This window comes from Alligator mississippiensis, chromosome 2, assembly GCF_030867095.1.
Source record: "Alligator mississippiensis isolate rAllMis1 chromosome 2, rAllMis1, whole genome shotgun sequence".
Taxonomy (NCBI): Eukaryota; Metazoa; Chordata; order Crocodylia; family Alligatoridae; genus Alligator; species Alligator mississippiensis.
In genome coordinates this window covers 183,285,435-183,313,277 of record NC_081825.1, presented here as the reverse complement: position 1 = coordinate 183,313,277, position 27,843 = coordinate 183,285,435, and the positions used below count along the sequence as shown (strand labels likewise).

Genomic DNA, 27,843 nt, shown 5'->3' with positions numbered 1-27,843 from the left:
AAAAATGAATGGTAAGTCAGGGGAAATTCTTCTTCACTCATCTGGCGGAATTTCATGTCACAGCACGGCAGCAAATCAAATGATGAAATTGAGCTTTGAAAAGTACAGACCAATCTTCTGACCAGGAACAGTTAGAGGAGCACAGAGGGTAATCATCTCCAAAGCTTTAGGGCAGCAGGCCATTACCAAAGAGGCATCCGTGTATAACGCTGTGAAATTGGCAATACATGCAACTGGGTTTTAATTCTTCTGGACAAAGAAAGTATGGGCCACTGCCAGAGGCAGATGAGTCAGACTCTATATCAAACAGCTGGTTTGATGAGTCAACTCTCTAAACCAGAGGTGCAAGTCTTTGCTTTTATAAGCAGTATGGTAGATGGTCAGCAGCAAATTATAATGTGGGGATCACCTGAAACCGAAAACCCCTGCCTTCCAAAATGCTCTTTTAAGACTAGAAAGCTCTACTATGATAATAAAAGCTCCCAATCCAGCAAAGCACTTAGCTTTGGGTGCTAAAAGCTGTCTTGTGACAGGGAATGGTGGGATTCCTCACATGTTCTTCAGGTCTGTGTTGACTGGGTAGCTGTGAGAACACATCCCAACAAGTTCAGTTACCTGCGGGGAAATGGTAGCTTTAAAAAGTGCATTCCAACCCAACAGATGTGTACTTCTAGACACCCATTCAGCATACGCCTGAAGCATAAATAGAATAGAATACATTAGATTAGAAAAAGCTCAGGCACTATCACTCCCTTTCCGATCTCTCAGTTCTAATCCTCAAAAGGAACTTACAAAACATCTTTCATAGACAAGCCTATGAACTTCACTTCATAAATCTACTGGATACAAAAAATCATGGACTTAATATAGAAACTGGATTTATGACACATTGCAACCTGCCTGACATGATTCACCAGGTACCTGCCTGAAGTTTACCATTTACATTCCCTCACACATTTCCCACCCCCTTCCCCCACTCCCCTCCTATCTCTATGAATTGTCTTCCAAACTTCCACCTATTTGCATTTTCACAGACTTCTTGTCACACTTTTAGCTTCTTTTCTACCTTGGAGAACTCAGAACAACAGCGGAGTCTCCCAATGCCTGAAAAAGGGTGCTTGTGCCCAAAAGCTTGCAAAGAACTTTTTTTCCAACTATTTTGTTGGTCTAATAAAAGATATCACATTTACCCAAAGAACCTTGAATCTTGCCAGGCACTAATAAGGTACTCTCAAAATGCAGCTCCACAAAGACAGCTGTTAAAACATAAATGCCTTCTCTCCGCAGTCCCACTGGAAAAATAACCCACCCACCTTTCATATCTAGAAGGCCTGAGTGAGTCTTCTGGATTCCTACAGTAAGCAGAGTAGTTTTGCCTTAGGAAGAAAAAGAAAAATGTGCCCCACATTGGGAGGGTAAGAGCCTAACAGAGCTATGTACCAAAAGCCACAGGTATAACAGGGCAGTTCTACATCCTGGGCAATGGCAGCGTACAGGGCAGTGGTGGCTGCTGCCCTACCACCAGCAATGACAATTTTGGCATTCCCTCCCCAAAGGTGGTGTCTGGGGCTGCTGCCCTGGTCTCCCCCCACCTCCAGTTACTCTACTGCCAAAGCATTTTTAGGGTGATTACGTGTGACTGAGATTGGGTGCTCTGTGATTACCCAGTGTTCCTCTGAAAGATCCCATATTTCAAAATTGTTCAGACACCCTTTGTTATGAATATATGCTGAATTTTTTAGATTACTGATTCTCAACCAAGGTGTCATGGCACCTTGGGATGCCATGAGAGCCTTTAAAGAGTAGAAGGTGCCAAGCAGTATTAGCAAAATTAGGTGTGAAAACTCCTATACATGATTCACAAGATAAATCCAGAAATTTCAAATAAGAACCCAGAGTATCAAAATCATTCTGAGCTACTGTGGTCTTTCTGAATTCTTTGAAACAAAAGAATTTCCTTTTTTTCCATAGTCAAGAGACAAGTGCAAGTTAAGAGGGGTGCCTGGTGCCTAACAAAGGCTGCCTTGAGCCTAAAGAGATTGAGAACCACTACTTTAGATCATCCTGTGGCAAAGCAGCATTGCAGCAACCAAAGAAAACATACGATTCTAATTATCTAAGAGGATTGCAGACCCTTGATTAGGATGATGTAACTCAGACAGAGAGGCAACAATTATCATCGCTATTCATAATACAGTGACACTGAGAAGTCCCAACTGAAATCAAGATCTCACTGTGCTGGGCAGGCTCTATACATACATGTAGTGGGTGTATCTACACGTCACCATGAGGTGATATTGTTCCTGTACAGTGTTTTAGTACTTCCTTTTGGAAATACTAAAACATAGCACAGTAACCGTTTTTACTGCGCCGTATGGGTGGTGCATGCAAAGATTTCCCTGCTATGTCACCATAGTGCTCTATATTCAGGGAACAGAAGTAGACTGTATGATTGCTGCATTGTTGTAGCATGCCAGACGGTGACGTAGTGCGTTGCTACATTGGTGTAGGGAGATGCGTCCAGTAAGAGACAAGTCCTACTCTGAAAAGGTCATATTATCATTATCAGCCACATCTTACAGAGAGACAGAGCAGGGGCAGATCCAGAAAGAGGGTGGTGGCACCATTGCATCCCCTTTTGGCTATCATGCATGAGCTCTTGTCACAGGGTTTGCCCAAAGCCTCTAATTTTGCTCAGCTCTGGAGCTCAGAGGGGGCTGATGCTGGGTCTTCTTCTTTCCCCTGTAGCTGAATTCAGCAGGGAAAGGGAAAGTAGGGAAGGGTGAATAGCTGCAATGCTCACCCCCTGGGCTCTAGAGCTATGTGAAACAAGGGCTCTGGCTAGACCCCACCTCAATCAGCTGGTGAGCTTAGAGCTCACTGCTCTCCAATTGCTCTGGCAGCAGCATGCAGGGTTCAAATTATGGGGGAGCTTGGGGGAGCTGAGCCCCCCCCATAAGAGATGAGAACCCCCCTGTAAGATTTGAAAATCATAAGCTGGGGTGGGGTCTCCGATTTTATTAGGGCATTGTGATGGGCAGCTCAGTTTTTCTGGCAGTCCGCCCCCCCGCCCAGGAGTCAAAGTGTAATTCGAACCCTGGAAGCATGTGTTGATCAGGTAGTTTTCTCAGAGCTCACTGAGCATTCACAGTGTAGCCAGAGTTGTGGGGCACAACCCCCTTGCCCAATTCCTGGATCCACTGCAAGCACAGAGTGATTGAATGAGGTGCCCAAGGTCAGAGAGATGAAGGCAAGTACTGAACCTATATCTAAGTCTCAGTACAGCAGCTTTGCCACAAAATACAGACAAACAAATTGTAGGATGACTCAATTCAGTGTACATCCACTCATTGCATCTCAACAAAGCATGACTCAATTCAGTGTACATCCACTCAGTGCATCTCAACAAAGCACTCAAACTGCAAAATGTGGTTGCAATTTGCAAATGCCCTACAATTCAGGGACATGCTGATACAAGTGAGGAAGACTTGTGGCTTTTTAGGTTCCAGCGAAGGTTTTCTTTTTCAAATTGCCTTTTAAAAAAAATCTGATTGTCTTCAAAAGTCAAGTCAGATGAAGAAAACAACATTAGAATATGTTGTGTATGCAGGGATAATTTCCCCCTTGACTTAATCACCCTTCTCAATAAAAAGTATACATTGGTAATGGTAGGATTTTTCTTTTTAGTGGTTCTTTTTCCACATCCTTCTTCCAACTTCCTGCCTGAATGTACTCACAAGTGGTAGCTTGGTTCATGGCCAGTTATTAAAAATGCTTATGGGCATGAAGCCCATAACTGATTTTATGGCTTTGTATTATGTTAGATGTTTCATTAGTCTTCCTTCCTCTGTTTCTCTAACTTTGCCAAGCTGTTCGTTGCCAGCAGCAGAGCTCTCCATTCTGCTAACTGGCTTTGCCTGTCTGGTTATCAGTATTTCCACAAACACTTCTTTGCCTCTTTTACACAGCTTCCTACATGTGATTTGCTCTCCCATGGCTTATCTTTTTAAGGCTCCTGCCATCTCCTCCTAAACTTGTGCTCTATGGAATCCAGTTGCTTTATGTATAAATGGCATACACATTGCTCTTTGTTCCCATACCCCTTGATCCTTTCAATTTGCCTCTTTAAGCAGCAAGATGCTCAGAGCACAAAACAGTCTTCAAATGTCTGGAACATGCCTAACTAATGGAGGAGGAAAACTTACATAATGCAAATAGATGCTTTGTCTTACCATATAGCCACATACTAGCATGAGTAGCAATGTGGTAGGGACCTGAGTTTTGGAGAGGAATGCTGAGATTCATTCTCCCACACACTGAAGTTCTGAGAGGTTTAAGACAAGAGATTAGGGAGGGAAAGAAAACACTTGTATTAGGTAGTGATTTAGGACCTGCTCCTCTGCAAGCAAAAAAACACATATAAATCATAAGCCTTGACCTACATAATTGTTTATGCTATTGATTTTAGGGATGTAGAAGGCTGCCACTACTATAATACGTGAACAGTGCACAGTCAAATGTATTTTGTCTTTGACATGCCCCTGAGAGCTAGGGAAATAGTACCCCCATTTTACAGATGAAAGCAGAAGCATGGAGAGGCCAAGTGACTGGCCCCAGGCCAGAAGTGAAAATGTGATGGAACAGAAACTCCATCCTTTCTCCCAGATCCTAATCACTGGACCATCCTTTCTTTTGAATCACTTTAAAGTCTGGATTACTACATTTGCCAGAAAGAGACTAGGGAATATTCCAAGGATTCTGGGTAAAAGATACATATAGTATATACCTAGTAGATGCATGTAGCGTATATGATACATACATATGGTATGTATGTAAGATATGTAAGGTACATATAGCACACACACATAAAGATACAGTAGCATGTCAGCTACTGTGATTCTAGCACTATTTTTAAGCAGCTAAGAGGTTCAAAAAAGTTGTTGCTGTGTGCCACAAAATGGCTTCCTAAGTACAGCCTCCCAGAATAGGGACAGCAACAGAAGTAGGGCACTGTATAAAATGAAGACGAGGCATAAGCAAGGCCATTGCCTCACTGCTTCCATTGCCAAGGTAAAACAATTTTATATCCCCATGCAAAAGGTGGGCACTTGGCCAAGGTAAACTGTAACAAAATCATTGGTTTTGGAAAAGAGCTACTTGGATGTCTGCTAGTCTGGATGTGAAATCTTCAAATAGAGTTGTGTGAAGTGGAGGTATTTCTTCCGTGGTATTCTGGGGCATAGAGAAGGCAGCATGTCTCTACCCAAACTGGACAGAACTCACTGCAAGGACGTTTTCATGTACCAAGAACTAGAGGTTGCCATCATCTGCTTTCTGTCTTCTCCATTCAGTCAACACTGACTGAAATAATATCAACAGCTTTTCTGTGAAGTTCCCTTCTGAAGGAGTTATCTTTAGTTACACTGTGACTACCCATCCTACGTCTTTCTTCCCATCCCAGAAACACTACATGCTTCAATTACAGGTCAGGGTTTGTATAGTTTTAGAAAACAAACAAACAAATACACAACCCCCCCCAACATAGAATAAATATGAAAACATCCCACACAAGATTTCCCTTGGAAACTTGAAAAGAATTAGCATTGTGCAAAAGTTAAGAATTACAGCGTATCCCTTGTGGCATCCCCCAACACACACACACACACACACACAATTTATGTATACAGATAGCAAGCAATTTTTTCTATCAAACACATTTTCCAAAATATGCCATTCCAGCCCCCCCGCAATGATGCCATAACTCCTGTCAAATTTACTGAATTGTTGAACTCTGAAATGATTAGTTTTTTTCCCCCCTCTAGCTTAGATCCAGCAAGGAAGTGGCAGCCTCTGTTTAACCAGTATCTCAAGGGTTATTTATATTTTTTAATGAAATTTCATTTCCAAAAATCACTTCCGAATTAAGTTTCAAATTTTGACTGAGCAGAGTTCAATCATTCAAGTCTGTTTGGCACTACTACCAGCAAGTATCCTACCTCCCAGACTCATCAGCCTGGGGCTCAGATGCTCCCAAATCCATGGCAGGCAACCTACATGCAAGCCCCAAGCCCAGAGACCTTGGAGTTCAGATGCCCCCTAGGGGGTTTGTACACAACATAGGGGTTTAATTCTCCCTAAATTGAAGCAGTGTTTTTAAAAAAAACCTTCTCCAGCAGCAGGGAGAGGAGAACGAGCTGCTGGTGGTCCCTGAGTTGCAGGGGGAGAAGCTGGTGCTTCTCTCCATGGCAGTGGCAGCCCACCCCCAGGTGGTACCCAGCTCGAGCAGTCCCAGGGGACACCACAGCCATGAAGGGAAGCACAAGGCCCCTGCATAGCTCAGGCAGGCAGGCAGACTCGGTACTGGGAGGAAAGATTGGGCTCGCAGCCTTTTTTTTTTCCTCCTTCTGTGCATCCTACCTTCCCATGCTGCTGCTAGGCTGCCTGCACGGTCTGCCTGCACGAAGCCTGGTGCTTCCCTCCATGGCTGTAGGGTAGGAAACTAAAACTCCTCAGAAGTGTTTTACTTTGCAGTACCCCAAAGTCATTTTCTGCATCCCAAAGTCATTTAAGGCACATTACGCCACTGAATGTGCAACAGCGGCTGGAATTAACGTGCAATACACCGCCGATTGTACAAACAGTAATGCCATTAAAGCGGCGCAAAAGGCATTTAACCTGCTTTAAAGTGTTGTCTACAAATGCCCCTAGTCTTGCTGCTTGCCCCTAGCTAAAAGATGGAAGCAGCAAACTAAAGGGAAAGCCCGAGAGCAATCCCCCATTACCATAAATTGTGTAGCTGAGATCCTTGCATTTGGAGACATTTGGAGACTCTCGCAGGGTTCAGCCTACTTTCAGAGCAAGGAACAATCCTTCACTAACTAACTACACTTGAGTCATTCAAGGTCAAGAATATGGTATCTCAGTATCTCAAGGGTTAGTGCACTTGTCCAGGGTCAGTTCTTTCGCTGGAGGAGATTTCAGCGCATACTTTTCAGAAAAGCATCCCAACCACCAGGCAATAATGTGCCATGAGAGATGTTCAGAAGTACAGGGAGACTGGGCATACTCTCAGTCTTTCCTATGGAGACTGTTCTACTTTGTGTAAATAATTACATTCACCAAGGAAGAACTGGAAGCCTGTTAAACCCACCTCCTAGCAGAGTGCCCTAAGCATCCTGCTAGAAGGATATCCCTGCTCTTTGTCTTCTGCCAGTCCCCCAAAACCTCAGCTTTACCATGAGCCAAGGGCAGCAATTTGCACTTCCCTGTGTGTTGTTCTCTGGACTCAAGACCACAAGGCAGGCTGGAATATCTGCTCAGTGTCCCTCTAGTGATGGATCATGAGCATGGCATGCTCAGACTTGAATGTGCATCCGCTCCTGTTGCATCCCAACTTTGCTGCAGCACAAAATTCCACAAATTTGGAACGGCACAAACTGAACATGTGCCAAGGCCCTTAGCATTTTATCTGAAGTGGATCAATTACAACAGGAAAGACACAGAGCCTCTTCTCCACCTAGAGTAATTAAAGCATTCACTAAGCACCACGTAGATTCAAATTCTCATGGGTGCAGGAAGGAGCTGCATCTGGCTTTCCCACATTCTGGTTGAGTGCCCCACACTATTTGACCAAAGGGGAAGTTGACAGCAGCAGTTTATATATATATATATATATATATATATATTTTTTTTTTTTTTACAAGCAGCTGATAATAAAACACTTTGGTTTCAAATCTGGAGGAATGTTTGGTGTTGAACCAAAGGAAATGTTGCCATTTTCTTTCTTGACAAACTGAAAACAGAAAAGTTTGGAAGTGAAGGATCTCTCAACCAAAGATTTGTTTGATTTTTCAGTGCGGGTGCTGACCAAACCTATCGCTATATATTCAAGGCCCCCATGTTGTGTAGATGAAGGAGTAGTGTTGCATACACATGCTTTTGCCTGCCAGTTTGAAAAATTAGACCTCCCTTGTCTTTCTTAAGGGTATATTAGTAGCTGTGTGTGTTCAGTTTTTGTGCCATTGATTGGGCATGCTTTTAATCCTTTCATTTATGTATTTATAGCCAAAATACTCCCTGGAGTATTGACTTCAACAGAGTTAAAATAGAATGGAGTTTGCTCCACTGCTTTATGTTACAGATGTATTATCTGCCAGGATGGCTTTCAGCATATTCATTGTATATTATACTGACTCACCATATAATACATCAGAACTGTAATTTCATAGAGGTCTCATCAAATTCATTCTCACTGGGGGATAAGCAATGCGAATAATTTGTCATTTAGTGGCAAACTGGTTGGGTCTGTTCATCTTTTACATTTAATACAAATGCTCGTTGTTGACAAATATTCCTGCCTTGCTTAATTCTAATGGTATTATTTATGTAGCAGTACTTTATGTGTAGCGGGTAAACTGTGCCATGAGCTTAAAGGGTAAGAATTTGTTTAACTGCTTGTAAAGTTGAGTCCTTCATTTCAGGAGTCATCATGGCCTCCCTCCTCACTGGGTTTGGGCAGCTTATTGTTCTTGTGATTGTCTTGTCTCAACTCACAGCATCACTTCCTCTTCTGGAGAGGTAAGAGCCTGTCTGCTAATCCATTTCCCCTTTCTCTCTAGAGCTTTGTCTTTTAAGGAGCTGCTCACTAGAAAACAATGGACTTACCTACCCAAAGTGATGCACTTATTTGGTTGGCTAACTAAATTAATTTATTTAAACCAGAATACGAGTGTGTGTAGACACTTATTTCAGCTTAGGAGAGGCATGCTTTGATTTAGCCTACTTCTGTAAAACTGTGTTAAGCTAAACTGAATCAAGGTGCTCTTCAGCATGCAAGTTTGTACCCCTGTGAATTAGTTGGTTTACAACATACCATTAGCTAGACTGGTGCAAGCATGTGGGCAAAGCTAGAGTTTATGGATTCTCATTCTCCTAAAGCCATCCAGTCCTTTCTAATGTCCTCTCATACTTGTCATGGAGCTTCACTCTGAATGGCAAAGAGGTTACTGGAATGAGGCCGTTCTTAAGAACAGACTTTTATTTGAGACTGTGTTTGAGTTCTAGGACAAAAGCTTTGCTGGTGCAATACCACTGATTTCAACAGCTCATTGTCTTTAACCACAAAAATAAGTGTCCAGGGGTATGTTGGGTCAGTAGTGTGACGAGGGGCAGGTGACCAGGGCACCCATGCCAGGTGCCCATTTAGAAGGGGCACAAGATTGGCAGCTGGTCCTGCAGCTGATCCAGCTGATCCAGTGGCTACTAGTACCAGACCCTGGCTGGTATGCCTCTGTGTTGGGTTCATGGCATGAGTTTGCAATGTTACCCCATCAGAATTTCCCTTGCCCCAGTGTAGTAATGTGTTACATAGCTTCGAAGAGAATGGAAGCAATGGCACAAAGGGCACGGCCGTGGAGAGTCAGGATCTGTTTGTTGGCAGGTGCCACATTTACAAAATGGCTTCCAGTGACATGGGCACATCTGTAACAGAACTGAGGACCAGCAGAGTTACTCTGAGAAAAAAAAACACAACACCTTCACTAAGACACATTATCATAGGAGTCTGATCAAAGTGGTGTGGGAGACTCACCTTGCTTCCACCAGTTCATTTCAGTAGGAAGTTCCTGTTATAATGCAGATAACAGGCCAGATGACCATGGGTATTTGGAAGGAATCCATGTGAAGCTTCATCGTCAGGCATTTCAGTTCAGAGGCGTGGTGAACTCCTGCAGCACCCAGGGCGGGTGCCGACTATTGGAGAGCAAGGGGTGAAGGGCAAAGATTCATCTTCCACCACACTCTGCACTCTGGAAGCAGCTCCTGGGGCTATAGTGCAAGTGCTCATGCTCCTGCAGCTGAGGAGCAGGCTAAACAGGGGGCACCACAATGCCCCTGCCCCCCTAGCTATAGAAGCTGGGCATCCTGTATCCCATACTGCATGGGAGGGAGAGGGGGATCTGAAAGGCACACCTCCCCAGGGCCTGCCATGGGATGCACAGCTCTGAATCCAGGAGAGGATCCTGGGTGGGAGATGGGGAGTGAACTACCTACCAGGAACAGCTGCTGGGGAGCCCGTACCATGGGGCTGGGGCAGCCAGTGTGCAGAAAGCCTGCCCCTCAGCTTCAGCAGTCCTGCTACAGCCTTATACACTACAGAGCCCAGGGCTGCCCAGCTTCTATGGGGTGGGAAGAAGGAGCAATTTTGGTGTCTCTTCATAGTTGGCATCTGGGATAGGTGCCCCACTCACCCCACCTGTTTCAATCCCAGGCTTCCAACTCAGTCCCAATGGACAAAGGCCCATATGGAAAACCTTGGTTTACCACAGCTATCCCCAGGACAAACAAGATATTATTCCTGTGGAGATCAATGGCAAAAGCCCCACTGACCTCAGGGTCATACAAAGGCAGTATGTTCCCACATGTATAAAATAACGACAGATTAGTTATGCCCCGATCTTTGCCCCTGTCTAACAAACTGTATGGAAAAGCACTTCAACAAAATATTGTCCTATCTTTAAAGCGATACTGTAAAGATGGGTAATAACCTGCTTTGCACAGGGCATCAGACATAGGCTGTAGCACTTAGACTGAATATGCTACTCCAGTGCATTGTTTTGTTTCTCAGGCTTTATTCATTGAAAGACAAAAACCTGCCCTCAAAATAACTGAGTGCATGCTGTCCTCAAGATATATGGGAACAGTTACAAAGAGAGGGCTGTTTCTAGTATACTGAATATTCACTCAACACTTCTACAGTGTAAGCACCCCACCCAAAAGGAGTCAAGTGCACTGTTGAGGGTATATCTAAATTAACTCTTTTTACAGCTCGTCAAGCAAAACAGCAAATGGTGTCAAAACACATGGGGGGCCTTCTTCTTAGCAGGAGAAAATCAATATGACTCCATATATAGCTGCTGGGGGCAATGATACCATAAGCTGAGCAGTGACAGTCAATGCACAGAATTCTATTTTACCTTATGGATGACCAAAGTGAAGCCTGTGACTAACCATGAGTTATCTGAATAAAGTGTAGGAGTGGCTCCACTACCCACTTTGGGCATGTAAATACCTCCATTCTAGGAACAAGGACATGTCTGCTTTTCTGCATGGTGATTGTATTCCACTAGGGCTGCAAACAGATGTCTCATTTGAGGCGGTCCTGATTGTCTTAGGTTTTGACCTGGGTTCAAATAGGATACACACACCTCACTTCCAAGCTGTGCTGCTGTTCCTCTGCTTATAGGTGACCGACAAGAGCACACAGCCTGAAAGCATGGGATGACACACAGTTACCTTACAGATGCACACCACAATGTGCTAAAGCACTGGTAAACCAAGCATGATTTCCACAACGTCCGTGTACTTTGGAGACGAGTAGAAAAGAGGCTTCTGTTTCAAAAGAGGCACTTAATAGCCTGGACCTGCAAATGCCATCCCTGTTAGGGCTGTCCAGATATGCATCCCTATTATCAAAGCATCTCACAAACTTTAACAGGCTTCATACACCCCTGAAAGGCAGTAGCATCCCCATATTACAGGTGGGGAGCTCTCTGATTAATGTGCTTGAAAGCAGTGCTAGGAATTGCCCTTTACCACCTTTCTTCCAGGTTTGCTACACACAGGTTGGTGGAGCTGTGCTTCTCCACCATGCTCTCAAGAGCACCGTAGATGTGGTATTGAGGAAACCAAAGAGGTTGACTCACCCAGTGTCATATAGGAAGTCTTAGGCAGAGCAAGGAGCTTAACCCAGGCCTCCCTCATGCCAGGCTTATGCCCTAACCACTAGACATTCCTGCCTCAGCAAATCTGCACAAGCATAATGCCTATTACAAGTGAAAAGTCAATGGAAGACAATGGAACTACACAAAAGAGAAAACGTTATGCTCAGTAGTAAGCAGGATCACACTCCATATCAGCAAAATCTCAAGGTGATGTAAATGGATATAGCTCCACTTAAAGTCAGTGAAACTTGGTTCATGAGAGACTGCCTGAGGACCTGAATCCATCTATATAGAGAACTGAGGAAGGTGCAGGAAGGAGTTTGGATACCATTGAGGTGGGTGACCTAAGGCAAACCTAGCTTAGACTGAGGTACAAGGTGCTTTTACTCTCTGATTCTTTTAAACTTTTGATGATTTACTTGACTTGTCTCTTATTTTAACCCCTTCTTGTCCATCACTACTTGTTATTCTCTTGTTTCCCATTTTGGACCAAGGAGACCCTGGTATCTCTTCATGTTTGTCTATGGTCCCATCTCTCAGCTTCCCCTATCTCCTGAGGAGGCAGGTTCAGATACCCTTCCCCTGCAAAACATGGCTTGGCCCCCAACTTTATTTCTTTTTTAAACCCCCAGGACTCAGAGGCATGCAGATGGACTATTTCACAGTGAACTCAGCAAGATGAATGAAAATGCCTATGTGCAGCAATTAGTCAAATCTCTTATGGGCCTCAATGAAAGGTGAGACAATGTGATCCCTTCTTGTTTTCTGCAGATGTGACCTCTGACCTCCAAGATGGCAAAAAGATCGCAAGCCTCTCTGCTGCTTTTCTGGGGACCCCTGACTTAACTGCTGCAAAGTACATATCCTCTATTCATTCCTGCCAAAACGTGGAAATGAAGCAGTGTAGTAAGTTCAGCACAGTCCTGAGCATGTGCCCAGAGCCATTCTCAGGTTCTGTCTCAGACATGGGTTTTTGCCATGTACTCAGAGTCACGCTAAATCAGCTATGCTGCCTAATATCTGGGCTTTGGCATGTGCTAAGCTGGAGAGAGCAGGCAGGGGCTCATGGTAGCGCCAGTGCAGAATTGTACGCAGATAGTGTGTAGACTGGATCTTGACAACGCAGACAGATGCCAGCAAGGAAACTGCATAGACTTCTATGAAATCTATTCCTGATCCAGGGGGCAGAACCTTGGGTGCCCCTTGGCTATCTGGTCTCCCGTATCCCCCTGACACGCGCCCCCCCGCCCGCAAGCAATCAGCCCCCAACCTAAGCTACAGCCATCTTAGGCATGGCCTCATACCCATTAAAAAGGCTGAACTAGGGGTAGCTCTATTGATCCAGAATATCCAGAGTGCCGTTCCTACCCTGGCATACTCCCTGTGAGAGAGGGGCTAACAAAGGTTGCCAGAAAACCAGAAGGCAATTCCTTTCTACAAGGGGATCCCGAACTGCTGTTTTAGAGCAGTTTTAAAGTCTGCAGGTCAAATCATGGCTCCCAGTGAGCAGCCAGAGTAGTGCAAAAGGAGTAGGTGAAAGGGTGGGGAAAAAAGGGGGAGGGGTTGCGCTCTATGTCAATGAGCAATATACATCGACCCTCATCAAGACGGAATCCAAGGATGAGGAAGTAGAAGGATTGTGGGTTAGGCTACATGGGGGGCAAGGAGAAAGGGATTTGGTGGTAGGGGTCTGCTACAGACCCCCACATCAAGGGGAAGAAATAGATTCAGGGCTCCTGAGGCAGCTCTCGGAGATCATAAAAGCTAAAGAGGCGGTAGTCATGGGGGACCTAAACTACCCGGACATCTGCTGGGAGACGCAGACGGCAAAGTCCCACCGCTCACGCAGGTTTCTAACCTGTGTACAGGACCTCCACCTGACACAGGAGGTACATGGTCTCACTAGGGGGAATGCCATACTGGATCTGGTATTGGCAACGGGGGATGACATGGTAGGGGACCTACAGATTGGTAGCCATCTGGGGGACAGTGATCACCTAATAATAGAATTCAACATAAGACGTCGAGTGGGTAAGGTAACTAGTAGGGTGAAAGTGCTAGACTTTAGGAAAGCTGATTTCAATGAACTCAGGCGATTAGTCAAGGACGCACTGCAGAGTAGGAGTTTTGAAGTGATGGGAGCCCAAGAAGGGGGGCTGTGCCTTAAGGAAATGATCCTTCGGGCACAAAGCGAGACGATCCCCGTGCGAAGTAAAAGAGGGAAAGGGGCCAGGAGGCTTCCCTGGCTGACCAGAGAAATCCAGGGCAGCCTAAGGGCCAAAAGGGGAGCACATAAAAAGTGGAAACAGGGAGAGATCACCAAAGACGAATATACCTCCTCTGCTCGTGCTTGTAGGGAGGCAGTTAGATGGGCCAAAGCTACCATGGAGCTGAGGATGGCATCCCAAGTAAAGGACAACAAGAAATTGTTTTTTAGATATATAGGGAGTAAAAGGAAGGCCCACGGAGGAATAGGACCCCTGCTAAATGGGCAGAAACAATTGGTGACGGACAGGGGGGACAAGGCTGAACTCCTCAACGAGTTCTTTGCCTCAGTGTTCCTAAGTGAGGGGCAAGACAAGTCTCTCACTGGGGTTGTAGAGAGGCAGCAGCAAGGCGCCAGACTTCCATGCGTAGACCCTGAGATGGTGCAGTCACTTGGAAGAACTGGATGCCTTTAAGTCGGCAGGCCCGGATGGGCTCCATCCGAGGGTGCTGAAGGCACTGGCCGACATCATTGCAGAGCCACTGGCGGGAATATTTGAACGCTCGTGGCGCACGGGCCAAGTCCCGGAGGACTGGAAAAGGGCCAATGTGGTCCCCATTTTCAAGAAGGGGAGGAAGGAGGACCCGGGCAACTATAGGCCAGTCAGTCTCACCTCCATCCTTGGCAAAGTCTTTGAAAAAATTATCAAGGCTCACATTTGTGAGATCCCGGCAGGACAAATTATGCTGAGGGGAAACCAGCACGGGTTCGTGGCAGGCAGATCGTGCCTGACCAATCTAGTCTCTTTTTATGACCAGGTTACGAAACGCCTGGACACAGGAGGAGGGGTGGATGTCGTATACTTAGACTTCAGGAAGGCCTTTGATACGGTATCCCACCCCATACTGGTGAACAAGTTGAGGCTGTGACTTGTTCGGTCAGAAGAGGGTCCGGTGGGTGGCGAATTGGCTAGAGGGTCGCACCCAGAGAGTCGTGGTGGATGGGTCGGTATCGACCTGGAAGGGTGTGGGCAGTGGGGTCCCGCAGGGCTCAGTCCTTGGACCGATATTCTTTAATGTCTTCATCAGCGACTTGGACGAGGGAGTGAAATGTACTCTGTCCAAGTTTGCAGATGACACAAAGCTATGGGGGGAAGTGGACACGCCGGAGGGCAGGGAACAGCTGCAAGCAGACCTGGACAGGTTGGACAAGTGAGCAGAAAACAACAGAATGCAGTTCAACAAGGAGAAATGCAAAGTGCTGCACCTAGGGAGGAAAAATGTCCAGCACACCTACAGCCTAGGGAATGACTTGCTGGGTGGCATGGAAGTGGAAAGGGATCTTAGAGTCCTAGTGGACTCCAAGATGAACATGAGTTGGCAGTGTGACGAAGCCATCAGAAAAGCCAATGGCACTTTATCGTGCATCAGCAGATGCATGACGAATAGGTCCAAGGAAGTGATACTTCCCCTCTATCGGGCGCTGGTCAGACCACAGTTGGAGTACTGCATGCAATTCTGGGTGCCACACTTCAAGAGAGATGCAGATAACCTGGAGAGGGTCCAGAGAAGGGCCACTCGTATGGTTAAGGGCCTGCAGACCAAGTCCTACGAGGAGAGACTAGAGAAACTGGACCTTTTCAGCCTCCGCAAGAGAAGGTTGAGAGGCGACCTTGTGGCGGCCTATGAGTTCATCACAGGGGCACAGAAGGGAATTGGTGAGTATTTATTCACCAAGGCGCCCCTGGGGGTTACAAGAAATAATGGCCACAAACTAGCAGAGAGCAGATTTAGATTGGACGTTAGGAAGAACTTCTTCACAGTTAGACTGGCCAAGGTCTGGAACAGGCTCCCAAGGGAGGTGGTGCTCTCCCCTACCCTGGGGGTCTTCAAGAGGAGGTTAGATAAGCATCTAGATGGGGTCATCTAGACCCAGCACTCTTTCCTGCTTATGCAGGGGGTCGGACTCGATGATCTATTGAGGTCCCTTCCGACCCTAACATCTATAAATCTATGAATCTATGAATCTATGAAAGGAAGAACCCAGCCAAAACACAGCAGGAGCCAAACCCTCATATGCAGCCACCTCTGACACGAGAGAGTTCAGGTGCCCGCCGTGCAGGGCTGGCTCCCGAAAGGCTCTCGGGGGAATAGGGAGCAGGGAGGGGATGGTTGGCAGATGTGGGGCACTGGGTGGTGTGTGGATGTGGAGTCTTTTTGTGGTGGGGCCCATAGGGGAATTTGGCACAGCCTTGGGAGAGAGGAAGAGATCATCTGCCCCAGGGGGTCCCAGTGTGAATGCGGGTGTTCAGGAGTGGAACATTTACAGACCTGAGGCAACAAGAAAAAAACAGTCAGTCGTTGTCTCCTCTTCACAACATGTAAGAACAATGGGGATAGATCACCACTTGCTGCGTGTGCCTGCACAGGGCAGTAAGGGGCCACAAGATTATCACGGAAACTGTAAGCTCTTTGGGGAGGGACTGTTTGTGCGTACAGTATATCTGGCACAGGATGGGATCTCCTCCAGGACTGGGATATGTAGGAGCAACCACTGTGCTAATCAGAAGCCAGGAGCTCCCTCACTTTCCTGCAGGGGATGCCGCCATTTGGGGTCACAGCGCTGGTGGGAGAGCTGCTTCTGGCAGAGCCCCTACTCCCATTCCTGTGCAGGTGAGAGAATAGGAGCAGGAGGTGAGTGCAACCTTGGCTCTACTCCTTGGGGAAAGGACAGTTCAGCTGAGCTGGTGCAGAGGGTGGAGCTAGCTAGACTGTTAATAGCAGAAACCAGCAGCGAGGGCAGCTCACTCCCTTCTCTGCTCCAGAGGCAGTATAGCTGTGCATTGCCCTTCACCCAGGGCAAGGTGTATTGCTTCGGTCTAGCCCAATGCCCATTGCTTAAATATAGATGCCAACACTTAAAAGCCACTAATAAAAACAATCCAAGGAGCAAGAGAGAGGGATGCACCATTTAACCCCTCTTCAAAATGCATGCTGCTAGACCAAGTTATTGCAGGGGGGAGAGGGATTAGATCAGCCTTTCTGAATATGAACAGCTGTCCTGAGCATATGCCATACAGACTAATCCATATGTCACTCTGAAAACATATTTTTTCAGCTACACTCAGCAGTGCAGAATGAAATTCACACAAGAGACACAGCTCCTCCCTCCTTTAAGTTCTGATCCTCTGGATAAAGTCCCCTAGACTGTGTTCAGAGGAGGAGTGCATCTTGTATGCTGTTTGTAACAGCCCAGCCAGAGCTGTGAAGCAATTACCAGATTAACTGAAGTCCTGTAGAACAGAGCGCCTTGGGGCAAGCAAATTTATTTTCTCTTTCCTGAACCGCAGATATCAGCGGCATGCAGATGGCATATTTACCAGTGAACTCAGCAAAATGAGAGGAAACGCACAGGTTCAGAAACTAATCAAGTCTCTCGTGGGATACAAGCGCAGGTAACAACTACACTCATGGCAAGTCAAAGAGGGTTGTGGGCAATTCTGTCTGTCAGTGTCTTTATCCCCCTGCTAGAAATTTGCTGTCTGGAATGAAGCATGAAGGGTTGCTATTCACTAGGAAGAAGCTGTCTGTTCCCAGTACTTCTACAAATCTCAGGCAAGAGACTACACTGTATTGGTCCCTTCTCACTTGCTTCTATTGCAGTTTCCAACATAGCAATTGTGTTACCAAGACTGTCCCATGCCACCCTGCTCAACTGAATGTGTCATTAAAGGCAGAAGAAGTATTATTGAGGCTGCCCAATGCTTTTTGTTACAAGACTCTGTTAAGCATTGCTTATAATTTTGTTAAATTTTAATGATGTTGACTGAAATTTTCCATGCTGGGTGTCTCCCTCAGTCTCAGTTCTTTTTTTTGAATGGACAGGGAAATTTCAAATAAAATTGTTCAGCCATTTAAAAAAAAAAAGATCTGAGGAAAAGAGGGTGCTTGGTCCACATTAAATTCTTATGGGCTTCTGTGTTTCACTGAGAAGCTCTAATATGCCCATGCATTGAAGCAGGAACATGAAATTTGGTGAAAGGGGCCACTCTGGTGCAAGAGATGTACCTTTTGCTGTGAAAATCCACCTACAGTGGGCCAAGTTATGTGCCTCAAAATGAGTCTGTATTGAGCATGTGAGAACTAAGATTTTTCCTAATTTGGTAACTGTGTTTTCTAAAGATGCCAGCTGCTTGGATCATGCCCCACCCCTGGACTGCAGGCAGTAAGGACAGACAACCATAACCCTGGCATTTCCTAAGATATAAATGCTTGATTTTGCAACCTTAATATTCCTTAAATAGAGAGAGGAAGTTAGCTGTGTTAGTCTGAAGTCAGGCAGAAGGCTGGGCAGAGCAGCACCTTAGAGAATAACTCAGTATGAAATTTTTCAGGCTACAGCCAACTTTGTCAGATGAAGCATAATTTTTGATGTTGTAGATTTGTACAGCCTCTCTGAACAGGTTAGGCTATAATGTGCCACCAAAGCCCTGCTTTCTGCCTTTTCTTTTAGTGTTACTTGTATTACAGCAGTGCATAAAGGCCTGCTGCACACACAGACGTAGTAAAAGAGAGAACTTGACCCAAAGAGCTTCTTACAATCTAAATACAGTCCAAGGCAAAGGATGGCAGAGGAAACTGAGGAAGTGACTTTCTCAAAGTCATGAAGCAAATCAATAGCAGACCTGGAAACAGAGGTGATTCTTCCTGAGGCTAAGTCAAGTGCTATATCTACTGCCCACCTGTGAAGCCTTGCCTTTAGGATCATAAGCTATAGGCAGCTGGGGTTGCCTTTTGATATTGGCCAATGCTGTGAGCTGCCCCCATTCTCATTAACATTCGTTTCGTCTACACATGGCCAATCAGATCACGTATGGGTGCAAAAAACCTAGTGGCTGACTGAGACCTCAAGCTGCTGCTATTGCAATGCAAATGAGAACCACCACTGCTCCTAGCCATTGGTCACATAACAATAGGAGAAAGAGATTGCATGGAAGCAATCAAGTCTAGCTTGTTCTTTCTTCAGGAAAGGATCCTCATTAAGTATCAAAATAATTCCTTTCCCTCTCTTATTTTGGATGTTTCTGTATGCCCTAAATCAGTGGTGCTCAACCTCTTGCTTCAGTGAGCTGGATGGGCAGTGCCCACCCATGGACTAGATCAAGACAGTGACACTGGTTTGGTGCCTAGGGTGGGCATGGCAGGGCCCCATCCGGCTGCAAAGAGGAGGGTGGGGGCAGCTTGGCCCCAGTTCAGCTGCATGGGGAAACAGGGTGTCACCAAGCCCCAACCCAGACACATGGGAGGAAAAGGGCATAGCCTGCCTCACCCTGGCTGCACAGGGGGGGAAGAGAGTATGGCCTGGCCCCGATTCAACCGGGGGAAGGGGACATGGCTTGACCCCAATTCAGCTGCATAGGAGGAGGGGGTCCTGGCTCAGCCCCAATCTTGTTCTTCACGGGGAGGGGCTTGGGATTTGGCAGTGGAGAAGAATGATAGTATTAATGGCCACTGCTCCCCCTTTGCCAAATTTCTTGACCTTCAGGGAGCCCAATGGGCCACTTTTGGCCTGCAAGCTGGAGGCCAAGTACCCCTGCTCTAAGTGATTCACTTCTTGTGAAAGTCCTCCCGATGCACTAGATTTTTACTTCACGGTTCTGCATGGGGGGGTAATGGGATGTTACATCACTTCCCCTCAGCGTAGCTGTACATTGTGAAGAACTCATTTTATCTACATAAACCAGGACATAGAATGAAATGGAGAGATGTGGTAGTGGAGTGAGGTGTATTAAAATTAGAAAGCCATATCCACAAATGAGTTCCCATCACCATAACTTCATTGAGAATCTACCCCATTACTGAGAGCCATGTGACAAGCCATATGATAGTTTTAAAATTCTTGAAAACACTTGCACTGACTCCAGCTGTGCAGACACCCACATCACCTGCTAAACTCCACTGGATTTGTTAGAGCTCAGCTCATCAGAAAGAGCAGTCTGAGGAATTTCAAATTTTGAGCTGAATCAGCCTAATGGATAGTTCCTAAACAGGTCTGGGATTTACTAATTATGAGTGGCATTCTGGACACATAAAACAGCTATCTGTTTGAATTTGAGCAGGATACTTGTTTATCTTATAAGGGGTGAACATCAGGGGCTGGGAGAACATCAGTTCACCAAGGCACCCCATGGGAAGACAAGGAATGATGGACATAAACTGCTAGGAGATCACTTCAGATTGGATATAAGGAATAACTTCATTATGATTTGAGTGTCCAGAGTCTGGAACAGACTCCCCTCAGAGGTGGTGCAGATACCTACCCTGAAGATCTTCAAAAGACAACTTGCTGGGGTCATCTGACCCAGCAGTCTTTTCTGCCTGAGAGCAGGGGGGCTGCACCTGATGATCTCGTGAGGTCCCTTCCAGCCTTTAGCTTCTATGAATCTATGAATCTTCTATGAATCTTAGCTTGTTGCAATGACAACACTCAGCTGATCCAGCGACCTTGGCTCTGAGAGATGCTGCATGGAGCCACTCTCACAAACAAGTCTCAGGTCCTCTCTTGAGGTAAACCTGACTTTAGTGGCACTACATCAACTGGCATCAACTGGGGATCCACTCACCTCTCTGTGAATTGGTGTGACAGCATTTGGAAGGTAATGAGGACATTGAAGAATAATGCTTTGGTATTGTTCCTCTGTACACTTCTTTGCTAGTGTTCCTGAACCATCTGGAGCAGAGGGACAGCTGGAGGAGACTGGCTTTATCAATCAAGCTGAAAATGACTTGGACTCAAAAGAGATACTCACTAAACTGAAGGCTTTCCTGCACCATGTACAAAGTCTCAGAGGAAGGTAAGGAGAGAAATTAACCCTGTTTCCTTACTAGCTGGGCTTTCTCAGTACCACAAGAACCTTTGACCTCAGGTTCTCTACTAAGTTATCCCCATAAATCTGTCTAGTCAAAGGAAAGGAACTCCCAATGGCACTGCTATAGAGGGACACAGAGACATTCTCTGGTATGCTGCTGCCTTCTGTCCTGTTGTCAATCCCTTGAGTGACCATCGACCCACCATGTAGCTCCAGCCATGTCAAGATGCTGAGAAACTGTGTCTAGAGCTAATGGCTGCTGTGCATTATAAGGCCAGTGTATAAGAGGCAGTGGAAGAAATAACACTACCGTTTCCCTGCCTTATCATTTCTTCTGTGGGGAATTGCACCTTTAAGTGGTTCTCACAAGAGCCAGCTAGAACCAACAGTGTTGTGTGGCCAAAGAAAATTGCAAGTCTTGTGTAAGGGAAAAAGCACACCTGGGAGAGAAGATAATACAGCTAAGCATAGAGGCAGACCACAGTAAAGCTGAAACCATCATCAACATGCCTGCCCCAACAGCCAAGGAAATGCTACAAAGAGTCCTTGAAACAGTGAACACTATGGGGAACTTTAGGAGACTAGGTGAAACCTGTTGCTGTGATGTGCAAAAGTTCACCTTACACAATGCTGAATTGTTAGTGCTCAGGCACTGACCTCTCTCAGAGTCCTTGGCTCCATCGGGGCTGGAGTCCAGAGCAAGGCTTAGAGCAGGACTGAAGATCAGGGGTTTGGGTCCTAAACCAAAGTCTGAAGCGCAAGCCAAAGTCAGAAACCACAGTCTACACTGAGTCTGGAAACTCAAAGGAAGTGGATGGATAAGGCTAGAGCCAAAACAGAAAGCCAGGCAGGCAGCATCCAGGGCAGGAACTGGAAATAAGGCTGAGTCTTAGTAAGGACACTTAAGATCAGAAGCAGACACACTCAGCAGAAGTCTTAACTCTTTTATGGTTGGTCTGGAGTGAGGGCCCTGGTTGCATGGGACAGAGGTTCAAGCAGTCATGGCCTGCCCTAGTCCATTTATACCCTGTTGAGGGTAGAGTTAGGCAGGTAGAGCCAATGATGAGCAAGGGCCAGAAAGCCAATGTAAATGAGCACTGACTGGCCTACCCTAAGCAGAGTCTCTGCACAGCTTAGCAGCTGGCTCAGGCCATACCTATTTAAGGGGCAGAAATGAGCTCATGTGGAAGAAGCAGTGAGTTAATATAGGCCCAATTTTGCTTCTGGAAATGAAAATGGATTTCAGTGATACATGCACCTTCCCCTATGTCACCCCTGCCATTAGCTTTCAGACCCAAGCGCAACTCTTCCCATTCACCTTCAATAAAGAAATGCCAATTTATCATTATCATGCAATCACTGATTTCATAGGCAGCAACGGGAGAAGACACAAGATGGTGACTTGTACCATTCTGGGAAAGATGCAACTGAGGGATGTCTGCTGTGCCTTGTAGAGATATCCAAGCTAATTCCACTCAAACTAGCAGGCTCTGCTGCCATTGTTAACTCAGGTATCTCTATATGGTACTGCATAGTGCCATGCTGACATACCCTCTCTTACCACCTATGTAGATAGTTCTTTCTTGTAATGTATTATCCAGCTACTAGATGTCTCCGAGTGCTACCACAATTCCAGGTAGCTCATTAATTATGATAAAACCAGGAGGCAAAACAGTGAGGATTCCTGCTATACAGGAACTTGTTTCTGATTGCATTTGTAGTTATAAAAAATGCACAGGGAACTAGGGTGGTGCAGGCACTAAGGTGTGCAGTTAACAGCCCAGAGGTTGCTAATTTGAGGCCAGAGCCGAAGCGCTCATGGCCAAATCTGTGAATTCTGCTTAATACCTTGTTGCACAAGGGTGCAAAAAAGAAGGAAGGATAAATGTGTCAAATTTAGGAAGCATGGCGGTTCCTCTAAACATGACATCCCCTGGAAAAACAAAAGGAATTAGTGTAGCTTCTCTTGCAGTGGTTGCTATGCTCCAATGGCAGTAACTTTTTCCTTGCAGCTTGGCCTTTGTACAAAAAACATTGTCTCATTGCAACATTGACCTTATAATGTCCAGCTTTAGTTCCAAAACTTTGCCTCATCACCTTCATTAACTGAATTCTCCCTTCCTCTCTTCCTTAATCAGTGATAAAGAAGATGGCTCTCAGGGATTCATCAGCATAGCCATACCAGGGAAATATGAGAGTGACAGCCACTACAATGACTTTTGCTTCATGTGGTTGTACCAGAGCTTTTTGAATGATAGGTATGTACAGTGAATTTCTGATCTAAATCCTTCTGTGGACCACATCACCATAGTACCTGGGGGTCAAATACAAAAAAAAACAAACCCAAGAAAAGGGTATAGATGGAATTTATGTACCTAAATCCTACATTACACTCCTGAAAACATCCAGATCAGCTGCCTCTTAATCCTTGAAAGGTCTAGACTCCAGAGATGGTGCAATTTGTTATGTCAGGGTTGCTTAGTCCATATGTACAGAAGTGCCTCAGTCATGACAGAGCTAAAGAGCTTAGCACTGGACTTGCACCAAAGTCTAATTGGCCTTCTAAGTCCCCTGTGGGGCTTGAAATGTTATGCAGCCTTAGAGCACACCTAATAGCCAAGAACGGGACGAGGTTCCCTGCAAAAGGCAGTGGTGGTCTCCCCTTTCTTGTAAAGACCCAGGGGCCAGAGGCACTCTCCACCCCATTACTCCCTGCTGACTCTGCACTGCCCAAGATTTGCTGAGCCACAGAGCACAAAGAAGAACCTGGCTCTGTAGCCTAGAAATTCAGACTCTCACTTGGTTCCTGCTCCTGGGATGGCTGATGCAACCCATTCAGTCAGTGTTTCATGTGAAATACGAACATACTGGAGTTCAAATTTCCCCTTCCCAAAGCAGTGCCTTCAGTGCTGTGCTAGAGTCAGGCTCCCTCTCTGTGAACCAATAAATTGTGAATTACTGGCTCTAAAACAGTTCAGCTCTGACAAGGAGAGAATGAAAGCATCTCCCCACCTGAAAGCACACGTTACCATGTAGTTAAGGGTTTTCTCTGAGCAGGAGGGAAATGTGCGATCCAATCTTCTAATGCAGAGGAAGGAAATAATCCCAGGTCTCCCACTAACTATGTAAGTCCTCTAACCAGTAAACCATTACATAAAAGATGGGTATCTTCTGTACCTCTACCTTTCCAACTAGTTTGAACAGGGGGGATGATCTTTTCAATGTGGTTGTGTAAAGTATGCTCAAAATATGCCTGAAATGCCTCAGTCTGGATTGGGTTTAAGCGTGGGCTGAAGGCTGAGCTGTTCAGATTGAGGGATTTCTACACATGTGCAGAAACAGAACCCTAGATATTTTAAAGGCTCAAAGAGCACTTTAAGGTTAAAAATGTATGGCATCAATGGAGTTTAAGGGCCTCGAGGGTTAGGACTGGGAGCTAAGGGAAGTTTCAGATTGCTTTTTTGAAGATAGGCCAAATTTAGCTGCTCAGTCTCCTCTCCACTCAAAGGACTGAAGTGTTTAGCAAAGCACTTGTTGATGAATAGCTTTATCTTCTATCACCTGAGCTACTCAGGGTCATATCCCTATTTGCATTATGCTTCTCTTTTGTCAGTGTCTTCTCTGGGGCTATTCACAAAAACAAAGCTGGGCCTGTGCTTAGAGTGGGATTCTCAAGATGAAGGAGCACAGGTTACTTATGTCCAAACCCTTTTGTAAATTTGGTCCTTTACAGATATAGATCCATGTAGATGCATTTCTGGAGATCTCACTAAGCTGCTTAGGTGCCTAACTCCCAGCAGAAACTAGTGGGACTGCAATATCCAATGGGATTTTTGAAAGCACCTAGGTAGGTTAGGCACCTGCCTGAATCTAAAGGTGGCTAAGTATCCTTGAATATTGGAACCTGCATCTGTTAAGTGCTTCTGAAAGTCCCATTCTTAAGCATGTTGTAGAACTGAATACTGTTACCCAGATTACAGGTAACCTTGCAGGTTGGCTACTGATAAAAGAGGCAGAAATAGGTTTGTAGTCTGATCTTTTATTTACTTGCACTTCCAAATGTAAAAACCAGACTTGTATCCCAAAGTGTATCTGGCTGCCTGTGACAGCACAACATAGAGTCTCATCTATACCAGCTGAGGAGACTTGAGAGGTGTGAGGGTGGTGGCGCACAGATCAGCAGCAGGTTCTTTTGAATTTGCTGACTTCAAAAAATTTCCCTCCAGTTTATACCCCATATTTATAGAGGGCTGGTTCTAATAAATGACCTCTGATTGGCTTTACTTAAATTTCTTTGTTTTTACTGAAACTTTTGGAACTAGACTTAGCTGGGAGTTATGCTTCTATAAAAATTACACTCCTGGAGGGAAGGATTTTTATCTTCTTCCTTCACCATTATGGAATACGGATTGCCCTTATCCCGTTTTTCTCTTCCCCAAAATGTATGGTAGTCTGTAAACAAGGCTGCTTTGTTTCTCTCCAACTTATTTAGAAGCTTAACAAATATACAGCCACTGTAGCAAAACAGCATCTAATACATTTGGTTACATCAATTACCATAAACTAAAGCTATGGTATAGTATTTCTGGATTATATAGTCCAGAATGGTAATGTCTCTTTTCAGGCCTTGTGCTTTGTTTAATTGTATTTGATTACTGGTTGAGTTAGATATGTTGATGGCTTCCTTTACCTTGCTGACCAAGATAGCTGTCATCTTTACAAAGGTTCACTTTATGGTCACTGAGGAACAGGCTTTGGGGGCCTTCTGCTTAGCCACACTTCTACGGTTTCTATGCCGGTAGTCTCAAATGGTGGTTATTATGGGTTTGCAAATGTTTTAAAGTAATGGTGGTTAATTATAAGGAATGAAGGTGGTTTGCATTAAATCCAGTGTTACAAATGTAACATTGTGGTAGTTTCTATTAAATCACTATAAGAGCAATAAAGATAGCCTTAAAACAGAGTGTAAAAGAGGAGAATGAATGAACTGAACTGTGTTGTGGTAAACCTGTGCTGTAGGAATATATACTAGCAATCCTTCATTTTAAATGGAAGGATAGGGCCTGATCTTACAAAAACTTGGTCACGAGTAGAACTACTGGTATCAATGGGGCTACTTGCCTTGGCAAGCACTCTCAGGATTGGTCCCTTTACTTTTCACAAAGCTGCGTGTAACTCGCTATTTATTAGTTCGTATTGATTAACACCAAGCCTACAAGCTGGATTCTCTGCATGTGAATCAGAAGTGCTTGGGCTATGTCAATGGACCAAGAGCTAGACTGATTTGTATGAGCTGTAGATCTGATCCATAGATTTTTTTTTAAAGTTAAAACCAAGCTGGCATCATTCCTCACCTCCTGGTAGATTGTCTTCTTATGCTTATTGTTGAGTCTGTATCAAACTGTTTTACATTCAGTGTTATGCTAACAAAACACACACCTCAGAGCTGTTGTTCGCACAGTCCTCGGAGACAATTCTGTATTCTTGAGGCAAGTTAGAATATTGCTGTCTTCATATAATTGCTGCCAAATTCTGTGCAATTCTTCAGGGTAATTTTGTAGTTAGGTATGTGTATGGAGCACCCTAACACTCAATTTCACCTCTTTTAAAGTGAAGAGGACACCTTCCTTAGAGATCTGTGGGCACAAAGTGCTGTATAACAGATAGTTAATAAAAATAATAAATTGGGAAAATTCAATAAAATATTCCTCTGATAATGGAGAGATTGCTGATTTTGGACCAAGCCATTTTCTGCCTACTGATGCGAAACTGGTCTAATGTAATTAAGTTAGGATAAGCTTTCTATAGCATACTGATTTGGTTTGTTCTGAATGTTGTGTCATGCTGATTTAATTTCTAAAGTTGTTGATGCTGCAGCAGAGGTGACTTGGCCATTGCTAAGGCACTAGACTGGGACTCAAGAAATCCGAGTGTAGCTCCTGACTCTGCCACTGATTTCCAGTGTTGCTTTGGACATGTTACTTAAGCTCTCCATAGTCTTCAATTCCCTACCTATAAAATGGAGGCAATGCTTCTTCTTTCCTCCCATTCTTTGTCCAGGTAGAATGCTAGCTCTTTGGGGCAGGAGCTGTTTCTCATTTCTGTGCTTGTGCAATGCCCAACACAGTGGGCACCTGATCTTGGCAGTAGTGGGCTACCACAATTTGAGCACCACAGTTCTCTGATGTTTCGTTGGCCCTTCCTTCTGATTTCTAAGTCAGCTTCACCACCAGCCTATTCTAATTTCTGCGTAGTGTACTGATGTACCCTTTGGTTCTTTTCTCTACTACAGTGGCTCAGACAGCAGTGCAAGGGAAGCAGCTCAAGTAACTAGCCAATACATTTGCCCTGCCTCCAAGCAGCTGACTGCAAAGAATGATGAAGAGTCCAATTTTGACTAGGCACCAGCAACTGAACCTGCAGTGTGGTGGGGTGAACCCCATTTATACCTGGCCTAGAAATAAATAAGGAAGCTATTGAATCTCCTTCTAGGATAAAATTATAAGGGGGTGAAGCCACAGAAGCAGCTAAAGTCATGGTAAAGCAATTCATGTAATCAAGAGCAATGTCTGTGTGTGAAATTGGGGGTGGGGGAACACTAGCTGGAACATAAATTATGTAAGTAGCTTCCACTGTACTTTATTCTCTGCCTGCATGTTGCTAGAGTTTAATAAAGGTTCTTTAGCAGCCACCATGTTTTGGATTCTCTGGTCAAGCACCACGAAGCATCTGAGACTGTGGTACCAAAGCCACTGGATACAGTACTGGAGGGGTTGCAAGGGCAGGGCAAGAAATGTCCTTCCTTGCTTGATATGCCTATAAGCTCACATGCATTCATATTGGCACTTAGGGCCAGATCCTGAGCTTGAGTAAGAAGCATGAGTCTTGTGAAGTCAGATTTACATCAGCTGAAGACCTGATCTCCTGTTCAGCTCACTACATTGATATTCCCTGACAACCCTTCAGTACAATCTACAAATGCTGTTATTTCCATCTCACATTTATCCTGTGCCTGATACTACATCATTATAAAGACTGGAGCTCCCCCC

General features: G+C 45.2%; 1 protein-coding gene and 1 long non-coding RNA gene across 3 annotated transcripts in view; one reads left to right on the top strand and one right to left on the bottom strand.

Annotated features, from left to right (window-relative positions):
* The window catches only part of LOC109282610 (uncharacterized), a 91,544-nt gene that overhangs the window by 38,204 nt on the left and 25,497 nt on the right, over window positions 1–27,843 (bottom strand). The gene's annotated exons all lie outside the window — the stretch shown is intronic.
* On the top strand, window positions 8,216–27,485 carry LOC106737439 (uncharacterized). The gene is made up of 6 exons (XM_019485175.2): window positions 8,216–8,577; window positions 12,353–12,457; window positions 17,276–17,380; window positions 20,642–20,779; window positions 22,933–23,052; window positions 27,087–27,485. Exons 1-6 carry the CDS (start codon window positions 8,489–8,491, stop codon window positions 27,193–27,195), a joined length of 666 nt encoding a protein of 221 aa, XP_019340720.1. The 5' UTR covers window positions 8,216–8,488; the 3' UTR covers window positions 27,196–27,485.

Bases quoted from the DNA above. Each gene is read 5' to 3' on its own strand.
- LOC106737439 (XM_019485175.2), top strand. From the start codon at position 8,489: ATGGCCTCCCTCCTCACTGGGTTTGGGCAGCTTATTGTTCTTGTGATT. The intron at 8,578-12,352 runs GTAAGAGCCTGT...TTAAACCCCCAG, and splicing joins TCACTTCCTCTTCTGGAGAG to GACTCAGAGGCATGCAGATG. The intron at 17,381-20,641 runs GTAACAACTACA...CTTCTTTGCTAG, and splicing joins CTCGTGGGATACAAGCGCAG to TGTTCCTGAACCATCTGGAG.